This window comes from Scomber scombrus, chromosome 24, assembly GCF_963691925.1.
Source record: "Scomber scombrus chromosome 24, fScoSco1.1, whole genome shotgun sequence".
Classification (NCBI taxonomy): domain Eukaryota; kingdom Metazoa; phylum Chordata; class Actinopteri; order Scombriformes; family Scombridae; genus Scomber; species Scomber scombrus.
Window position 1 is genome coordinate 1576567 of NC_084993.1, and position 10000 is coordinate 1586566.

General features: G+C 38.3%; 1 protein-coding gene across 1 annotated transcript in view; it reads right to left on the reverse strand.

Moving 5' to 3' along the window:
- The window catches only part of LOC133976656 (receptor-type tyrosine-protein phosphatase-like N), a 28626-nt gene that overhangs the window by 3061 nt on the left and 15565 nt on the right, over nucleotides 1-10000 (reverse strand). The window contains exons 3-12 of the mRNA XM_062414915.1: nucleotides 8722-8832; nucleotides 8547-8652; nucleotides 7868-8030; nucleotides 6606-7035; nucleotides 5640-5783; nucleotides 5116-5150; nucleotides 4543-4739; nucleotides 3788-3874; nucleotides 3253-3332; nucleotides 3044-3108 (exon numbers count right to left, since the gene is read on the reverse strand). Coding sequence (XP_062270899.1) covers nucleotides 3044-3108; nucleotides 3253-3332; nucleotides 3788-3874; nucleotides 4543-4739; nucleotides 5116-5150; nucleotides 5640-5783; nucleotides 6606-7035; nucleotides 7868-8030; nucleotides 8547-8652; nucleotides 8722-8832 — 1418 coding nt within the window. The remainder of the gene's footprint in view (nucleotides 1-3043; nucleotides 3109-3252; nucleotides 3333-3787; nucleotides 3875-4542; nucleotides 4740-5115; nucleotides 5151-5639; nucleotides 5784-6605; nucleotides 7036-7867; nucleotides 8031-8546; nucleotides 8653-8721; nucleotides 8833-10000) is intronic.

The following is a 10000-nucleotide window of genomic DNA, read 5'->3' on the forward strand; positions in this document are numbered from 1 at the left end:
CTGCATTTAAAGTCATTAAACTTCCTGGAGAGACTTTCACAGTAAAAGCGCTTCTCTGTGCTTATTTTAATGAAGGGTTTTGCAGTGGAGGAAGTAGTATTCAGATCATTTACCAAAATAAAAGTACCAATACAGCAAAGTAAAAATACTCTGATACAAGTCTTGATGTAGTAAAAGTACTGTAGTATTATGAGTGATGTAGTATGCAGTATTACAGTAAAAGTACTGCAGTATTATGAGTGATGTAGTATGCAGTATTACAGTAAAAGTACTGCAGTATTATGAGTGATGTAGTATGCAGTATTACAGTAAAAGTACTGCAGTATTATAGTGATGTAGTATGCAGTATTACAGTAAAAGTACTGCAGTATTATGAGTGATGTAGTATGCAGTATTACAGTAAAAGTACTGCAGTATTATGAGCGATGTAGTATGCAGTATTACAGTAAAAGTACTGCAGTATTATGAGCGATGTAGTATGCAGTATTACAGTTAAAGTACTGCAGTATTATGAGTGATGTAGTATACAGTATTACAGTAAAAGTAGTGCAGTATTATGAGCGATGTAGTATGCAGTATTACAGTAAAAGTACTGCAGTATTATGAGTGATGTAGTATGCAGTATTACAGTAAAAGTACTGCAGTATTATGAGTGATGTAGTATGCAGTATTACAGTAAAAGTACTGCAGTATTATGAGTGATGTAGTATGCAGTATTACAGTAAAAGTACTGCAGTATTATAGTGATGTAGTATGCAGTATTACTGTAAAAGTACTGCAGTATTATAGTGGTGTAGTATGCAGTATTACAGTAAAGTACTGCAGTATTATAGTGATGTAGTATGCAGTATTACAGTAAAAGTACTGCAGTATTATGAGTGATGTAGTATGCAGTATTACAGTAAAAGTACTGCAGTATTATAGTGATGTAGTATGCAGTATTACAGTAAAAGTACTGCAGTATTATAGTGATGTAGTATGCAGTATTACAGTAAAAGTACTGCAGTATTATAGTGATGTAGTATGCAGTATTACAGTAAAAGTACTGCAGTATTATGAGTGATGTAGTATGCAGTATTACAGTAAAAGTACTGCAGTATTATAGTGATGTAGTATGCAGTATTACAGTAAAAGTACTGCAGTATTATGAGTGATGTAGTATGCAGTATTACAGTAAAGTACTGCAGTATTATGAGTGATGTAGTATGCAGTATTACAGTAAAGTAGTGGTTTGGTCCTCTGACTGATATATTATTATTATGACATCATTAGATTATTAATAGTGAAGCATCAGTGTTAGAGCAGCATGTTACTGTTGTAGCTGCTGGAGGTGGAGCTAGTTTACACTACTTTATATACAGTTAGCTAGTTTAGTCCAGTGTTTTTTTTAAATTACTTATTATTTTATCATTTTACTATATTATAAAATATTTATATAAGTTTATTTTATTTTGTACAATTGTTTTTATTAACTTCATGACAACTTAAATTAATACAATTTACTGATATTTAATTATAATTTTTTAATTATTATTTTATAATTAGATTTTAACATATTTATTTATGTTTATTTTTTTATATTTGTATTTAATTTATTCCATGAAAACTTAAATTACATTTTTTTACTGATATTTAATTTTAAAAATATTTTCTTCTAAAAATATATATATATATTTATTTATGTGTAAATTTTTAACACACTTTTTCATGTTACTTATATTTCTAAACAGCCAATTTAAATATATTATATATTAGATATTTTCTGATGTTAAATATAAAGATCAGCAGTTTCTGGTCAAATGGCTCCATCCAGTGGACATAATCCGTAACTACAAGTAGATATTTTCTGATGTTAAATATAACAATCTGCAGTTTCTAGTCAAATGGCGCCATCTGGTGGACATCAGCCGTAACTACATGCAGATATTTTCTGATGTAAAATATAGAAATCAGCAGTTTCTGGTCAAATAGCGCCATCCGGTGGACATCAGCCGTAACTACAAGCAGAGCTGCAGACAGATTTATAAACTGCTCTAGAGGTTTTTTTAATTACTATTTTATAATTTTATTAGATTGTAACATATTTATTTTATTTTGTTTTTATTTTTATTTTTTTTGTATTTGTATTTAATTTATTTCATGAAAAACAAAATGTTTTTAAAATTAAATATCAGTTAAAAAAATGTAATTTAAGTTTTCATGAATTGCATAAAATTTAAAATGTTGTACAAAATAAAATAAACATATATAAATATTTTAACATCTAATAAAATGATAAAATAGTAATTTAAAAAAACTTCCAGCAGTTTATAAATCTGTCTGCAGCTCTGCATGTAGTTACGGCTGATGTCCACCGGATGGCGCCATTTGACCAGAAACTGCTGATTTCAATATTTTACATCAGAAAATATCTAATATATAATATATTTAAATTGTCTGTTTAGAAATATAAGTAACATAAAAAAGTGTGCAGAGTAATTAAACATTTACACATAAATAAATAATTTTCTCTTTTTTTATAAGAAAATATTTGTAAAATTAAATATTAGTGAAAAAATAAAAGTAATTTAAGTTTTTATAAATTGGATGAACATTTTAAAATGTTGTACAAAATAAAATTAACATATATAAATATTTTACAATCTAATAAAATCATGAAATAGTAATTTAAAAAAACTTCCAGCAGTTTATAAATGTCTGCAGCTCTGCTTGTAGTTACGGCTGATGTCCACAGGATGGCGCCATTTAACCAGAAACAGCAGATTTTTATATTTAACATCAGAAAATATCTGCATGTAGTTACGGATGATGTCCACCGGATGGCGCCATTTGACCAGAAATGGCTGATTTTTATATTTAATATCAGAAAATATCTAGTATATAATATATTTAAATTGGCTCTTTAGAAATATAAGTAACATGAAATAAAGTGTGGAGAGTAATTAAACATTTACACATAAATAAATAATTTATTTTTTTTAGAAGAAAACATGTCAAAAGGCCCCTCCATCAGCAGCAGATAAATGTGAGGTCATGTTCTCACCTCTCCGACACCGCCCTGCAGAACCTTCAGTCCCATCTCTGACTCCAGGAAGTTCTTCTCTGCGACTGAAACAAAAACAATGAGAGAAATAATTAAGATTTATTGAAGTTTAATTCAACCCAAAATCTCAGCTAGTTGTAGATTTCATTCTGGCTGCAGAGATTATAAACTAAGCTGTTTTAGATGAGTAAAACAATGACGTGATGTACCTGCTTTCTCTGCTACGTGTCCGGCCGTCAGGTTCTTGGAGTTGGGTCGGATCCTGAAGGTGATGGCAGGTCCGACCACGCTGCAGAGGAGGAAACACAAGAAGAACCAGACGTTAAACATTAAACAGTTAAAGAGAGAAAACACAAAAACTGAAACATTAAAAGAGACAAAAATCTCCTTTTAAAGTTTTTTTTGCAGTAAAAGGACGAGTTAGCAGTTTTTTAAAAGTGTATTAAAGCAGCAGTCAGGTGCGAACGCATCCTTTAAACTTTCAGATTGAGGTCAAAGGTCAGGGGTCGCTGGGGGGCGACAGAGTTTAGTGGGTAAGCAGCAAAAAGGAGAAAGATGCAGTGAATCACTTCCACATGCGGAGACACACACACACACACACACACACACACACACACACACACACACTCCTCAGCTCCTCAGGTAGTAGGTTTAGGTTAATCCCGTCAAAATAAAAGCCAGTGATCCTGCAGGTTAGTTGCAGAGGATCCAGAAGCTCCATGCTTTTATTGTGAAGGCTGGTACCTGATGTTGATGGAGGAAGTGGAGGAGAGGCCGATCCTCTCTGACAGCAGCTGCAGCAGACGCACCCCGTCGTTCAGACTGAGGGGGCTGCGGCGACAAAACACACACACACACACACACACACACACACACACACACACACACGTACATAAATACACACACACACACACATAAATACACATACACACAAACACACACACACACACACATATAAATACACATAAACACATACACATGCATAAATACACATAAACACACACATTCACAAACACACACACACACACACACAAACACACACACGTACATAAATACACATAAACACACATTCACACACACACACACACACATTCGTTCATTCTTTCTTATTTCCTTCATTCTGTTTTTATTTTTATCTCCTTTCCTTCACTTTACTCACTTTCCTTCCTTCCTTCCTTCCTTCCTTCCTTCCTTCCTCTCTCCGTTCTTCTTTCTTTTCTACTTTTCTTTCCTTCTTTATTTCTCCCACTCTCGTCCTTTCCCTCCTGATCTCCTGTTTCCCATTAACACACTCCACCTCATTCATCCATTCCTTCCTTCCTTCATCCATTCCTTCCTTCCTCCCTTCCTTCCTTCCATCCTTCCTTCCTTCCTTCCTTCCTTCCTTCTTTCCTTCCTTCCTTCCTTCCATCCATCCATTCCTTCCTTCCTTCCTTCCTTCCTTCCTTCCTTCCTTCCTTCCTCCCTTCCTTCCTCCCTTCCTTCCTTCCTTCCTTCACCTCTGGTTGGTGACGATGTATCCGTACTCCTCCGTCTTGGACACCGCTGGTTCCTTCTTTCCTAGTTTGTCCTGATTGGTCGCTGCAGCGGTCGTCGTCTCTTTTTTGGCTCCGTCTGGTTTTACGTTCTTCGTGGCGGCCGTCGGAGCCTCGGCGGCAACGGCGGCCATCTTGTACGCCATCGAGCCTTCTGTCAGCTGATGAAGACATGAAATAAAAAGCAGAGTTCATTAATTATTAAAAAATAAAAAAACTGAACCTAAAACTAAACTAAACTAAATAAAATGTGCTCATAAAGGCTCCAGAAGTGTTTCAATATTTTTGGGTGAATTCTGCCTTTAATCCAAATTCTACTCTTCATCGCCACCTGCTGTTCATTTATATAACATATAACAACTAATAGAAACACATTTTACTTTTCTCCACTGTGACTTAAAATAACATTTCCTAAGCACATTAACAATAATACTAACCTAACTAATAATAATAACAATAATACATTCAAGGTGTCCACATACGTTTAACCCTGTAATATAAATATAATTAAATTAGTATATTATTAAACATGCAAACCTTCTTTCCTGCAGCAGCATTGTTTCCATATTTATCTGCATGATGGAAACAAACACAATAAAATCAGCATTTATATCAATTTGGACATTTTTAATCAATAAACCAGCACATATTGAATTAGCAACCAATCAGACAATGTTTGCAAAGCATGAGAAAAACATTTAAGCATTTAAATATAAGGCGTGCATGCTCTGCAAACGCAGCTCAGAGTCCAGGGGCATGAATGCATCTGAAAAAGGTGCAAGAATATAAACCATTTAATAAAAAAGTGATGTTTGCAAGTCTGTATTTTCTGTGTTTGTGCTAAAAATGTGAGAATGCAACTTCTGTCAGTTTCCCAGCTTATTTTTAGCACCTCTACTCAATTAAAACTGCTATTTGTTTTATCAATTGATGCAGAAGAGAATAAAAAAAAGAGCAAAAGTGCACTCTGGAGTCAGTTTGATGCTCTTTAAAAAGCTTCTGCAGAGCGACTGACGAGCAGCTGATGAATGAAAGAGTTGAATGTGTTGAATGTGTTTTACCTTTGACCTGTTTGTGGGTGAAGCTGCTCTCCAGCTGCAGCTGCTTCAGAGCGGCCGGCAGGTTGTCTCTCTGCTCGGGGGATAAATCCTTCACGTCGAGTCCGTAGTGATCGAGCAGGAGAGCCAGACGCTGCAGGGAGCGCTCTGCAAAAAAACACCACTGATTACTCTCCGTAATGCTCATTTAATCTTGTTTCTACCTCGTTTATCTCCACTTAAAGACTCATTTCTGACTCCTGTACTTAGAATCATCAATGTGCAAAGAAAGGCAATAAAAACGAGTTATATTTGAGTCTAAAATACAGACTTTGCATATATTTTCTATCACTCTACATCAAGAAGGACAGAGGAAAGACGGAAGGGAGGAAGGTAGGGGGGAGGGAAGAAAGACAGAATGAGGGAGGGAACATAGAAGGAAGGGAGGAATTAAAGGAAGGAAGGAAGGAAGGAAGGAAGGAAGGAAGGAGGGAAGGAAGGAAGGAGGAAGGAAAGGAGGGAGGGAGGGAGGAAGGAAGGAAGGAAGGAAGGGAGGAAAGAGAGAGGAAGGAAAGAAAGAGAGAAAGAGGGAGGAAGGACAGATGGTAGGAAGGAAGGAAGGAAGGAAGGAAGGAAGGAAGGAAGGAAGGAAGGAAGGAAAGAAGGAAGGAAGGAAGGAAGGAAGGAAGGAAGGAAGGAAGGAAGGAAGGAACAGTCAAAACAGACGGGGTCAATTTGACCCGTGAGGACGACACGAAGGTTAAAGACTAATTTCTGACTCCTGTCTCCTTTATTAATATTTACTTCAAGTTAAATTAGTTCAGTTTTTGGTTCTTCTGCAGATTTAGGTTTTAAATTCAACATGTAACTAATATTTCTGTCCTATTTTATCTATTTTATTTCCATCTTTTCTTTCTTATTTACCATTATGAACATCTCCTGACTAACATATGAATAAATTAAACATCTTTATTCTCTCTCCTCTCTCACCGTCCAGTCCTGCCAGTGCGTCATACTCCGCCTGCGTCTTCTTCTCCGCCTGCTGCTTGCTGAGCTGTGCAACCTGGGAAACGTAGTCCTCGCCGTAGTCCAGCGGGAAGTCCAGCTCCGGGAAGAAAGAGGAAGAAGAGGAGGAGGAGGATGAAGAGGAGGAGGGTGGTGATGCTCCTCTGTGGCGGGTGAAAGTCTGCACAGGAGAGGTGGAAGAGGAGGAGGAAGAAGAAGAAGAGGAGGAGGAGGATGAAGAGGAGGAAGGAGCGGAGAGGTAAAAGGACACCAAGTCTTGGAGAAGCTGCCGATCTCGATCCAGAGCGTTTCCACGGGAACCGGAGCGAGGAGAGGAGGCGAGGAACGGGAACGCCGGATTATCGTCCAGAGAGTTGAGGGAACGCTCGGCTTCCTCCTGATATCCGTACTGCTGCTGCAAACACACACAAACACCTTTAACTGATGTCTTATCAACATCATGCATGTGCAAAAAAAGTCAATTTAAACTAGTTACGTTTGAGTCTAAAATGCAGACTTTGCATATATTTTCTACAACTCTACGTCCTTATTTCTAATTAATACACACATACATGTATCAGTATTTATTACTCTTATTTTTGGGGTATTTTAACACAATTACAGCCTTTAATTAGCAAAATGATGCATTAATAACTGCAGTAGAGGCTGAAAATGTCCTTTTTAACCCTCCTGTTGGCTTAGGGTCAAGGAAGGAAGGGAGGAAGAAGGAAGGAAAGGAGGAAGGAAAAGAGGGAGGAATTAAGGAGGGAAGGATGGACGGGAGGAAGGAAATGAGGAAGGAGGAAGGAAAGGAGGGAGGAATGAAGGAGGGAAGGATGGATGGAAGTAAGGAAAGGAGGAAGAAGGAAGGAAAGGAGCAAGGGAGGGAAGGAAAGAAGGAGGGAGGAAAGAAGGACAGAGGAAAGAAGGTAGGGAGGAAAGAAGGAAAGAGGAAAGAAGGAAGGGAGGAAGGAACAGTCAAAACAGACGGGGTCAATTTGACCTGGGAGAACGACAGGAAGCTTAAGTGATAAATATTAAATCTTTTCTTGCCTTGAATGTTATTAATTGATGCATGTGATGTTATTATACTGCTTTATGCTCGTTAACTATAAGATTTAATGTTTTATTCTGTTTTTTAAGCCTCCTCCCTCCTTTCTCCTCCCTGCTGCTGTTGTCTTGTCTCCACCTATAAAACCAGCTGCACCAGCCTGTCAGACTGAATCCCGTCACATGTCCTCTCCCACCTGGTGGTAGCTGTACGGGTCCAGCAGGGGCGTCTGCACGTGCACGGAGGATCGCGACGGGTCGAGGATCATGTAGTCCACGTACTGCTGCAACACCTCGGGGTCGGCGGCGTCATCGGGTCCCTGAACCCTCCGCTGACTGACGGCCGACAGCCTGGACGACCTGAGGAGGGAAAGCAGCAGCTCAGAAAGAAGCTTTGTATCTTTAAATCTGACAAATACACGTGATAATTTTATTTTGGTGTTTTTTGTGAGACTTCCTGCTGCTGTGAGTGGATCAATGATGTGTAACTCAGGGTCCAATTGGTGTAAAACAGTATTTTATCATAAAAATCAGATTATATACAGGAAAATACAATGTGAACTAAAATGTGGAATAAATATAATCCACTTTAAGCAATGCAACACTATGTTTGTAACACATTTTACATCATTTGTCATTATTAGTATAAGTCAATTTAAATACACTGTAGGTGGATAAAATATTTAATATTTATCATTCTTTTGTGGTCACACCATTTGACATTTTCAGGAGCATTCAGTCTTACTTTTGGTTAAAAATGACTAAAAATACTAAATGCACATTTTAACAAACCTGATGCTGCTTTTAAAACTAGTTTTTTTAATTGCTCATCTTGCTAACTCTCATTCATCACTGACCCGTGTGTTGTGTTCTTACTGTTTGGGCGACTTCTCGAGTAGTTTTGAGGAGGAGCTGACGGAGGGGAGGCGGCTCAGCTCTCGGCTGATGATGGCCTGGGTGATGTCATCCCTCCAGGTCAGACCTGACACACAAACATTATCCTCTCAACGTTCAGCAGCTTCACATGTGACCTGTAGAGGAAGAGACTCACCTTGCACCATCAGGTCTTTGATGACTTCCTGCAGCTTGTGCAGGACGGACACAGACACCTGGTACTGGACCGGCTCCTGGTGCGGAGCGAGGCACTGGCCGAACAAACCGTCTGCACACAATCAGAAGAGTTACACTCAGAGTCAGGAAAAGAGTTTAACAGCAGAAAGACTCAGTGTGCAGAATAACGGAGCGAACTGTTGCCTCATACAGCCAAGGAAGGGAGGGAGGGAGGAAGGAAGGAATGATGGAAGGAAAGGAGGGAGAAAGGAAAGAAGGAAGGGAGGAAGGATGGAAGGAAGGAAGGAAGGAAAGAATGATGGAAGGAAGGAAGGAAGGAAGGAAAGGAAGGAAAGGAAGGAAGGAAGGAATGATGGAAGGAAAGGAGGGAGAAAAGAAAGAAGGAAGGAAGGAAGGATGGAAGGAAGGAAGGAATGATGGAAGGAAGGAAGGAAGGAAAGGAAGGAGGAAGGAAGGAAGGAAGGAAGGAAGGAAGGAAGGAAGGAAGGAAGGAAGGAAGGAAGGAAGGAAGGAAGAAAAGGAGGGAGGAAGGAAGGAATGATGGAAGGAAGGAAGAAAAGGAGGGAGGAAGGAAGGAAGGGAGGGAGGAAGGAAGTAATGATGGAAGGAAGGAAGGAAAGGAGGAATGAAGGGAGGAAGGAAGGACAGAAGGAAGGAAGAAAGGGGGATGGAGGAAGGACAGACGGAAGGAAGGAAGGAAGGAACAGTCAAAACAGACGGGGTCAATTTGACCCAGGAGGACGACACAAAGGTTAAGGATCCTCGTGGAGCCTGCATTAAGGAAATAAATAATAAAATATACCTTGAGTGCAGCTCTCATAAAACAATATGAAGCATTACTGATAAACCCTGTGGAGAACATTCATCATCAAAGCAGTATGAAGAAAACTGCATTTATACACTTTATATAAAGATTAGTCTTCAATAACTGTTTCATTTTGTCTCCAGATGTTTTAATTTTCTACGACCAACAGACTAAAACCAAAAGATGTTCAATTTAAAGTCCGACATCATAAAGAAAAGCAGCAAATTATCACATTTTAGGAGCTGAAACATTAATAATTTTGATATTTTGTCTTAAAAAGGAAAAAGGAAAGAATTATTTATTAATAATTATACATAAAGAACATCATCTGAACACAGAGATACTGAACAAACACTTCTGAGTATCTGCACACACACACACACACACACACACACACACACACACACACACACACACACACACACACTGAAACACTGTGTGTGTGTGTGTGTGT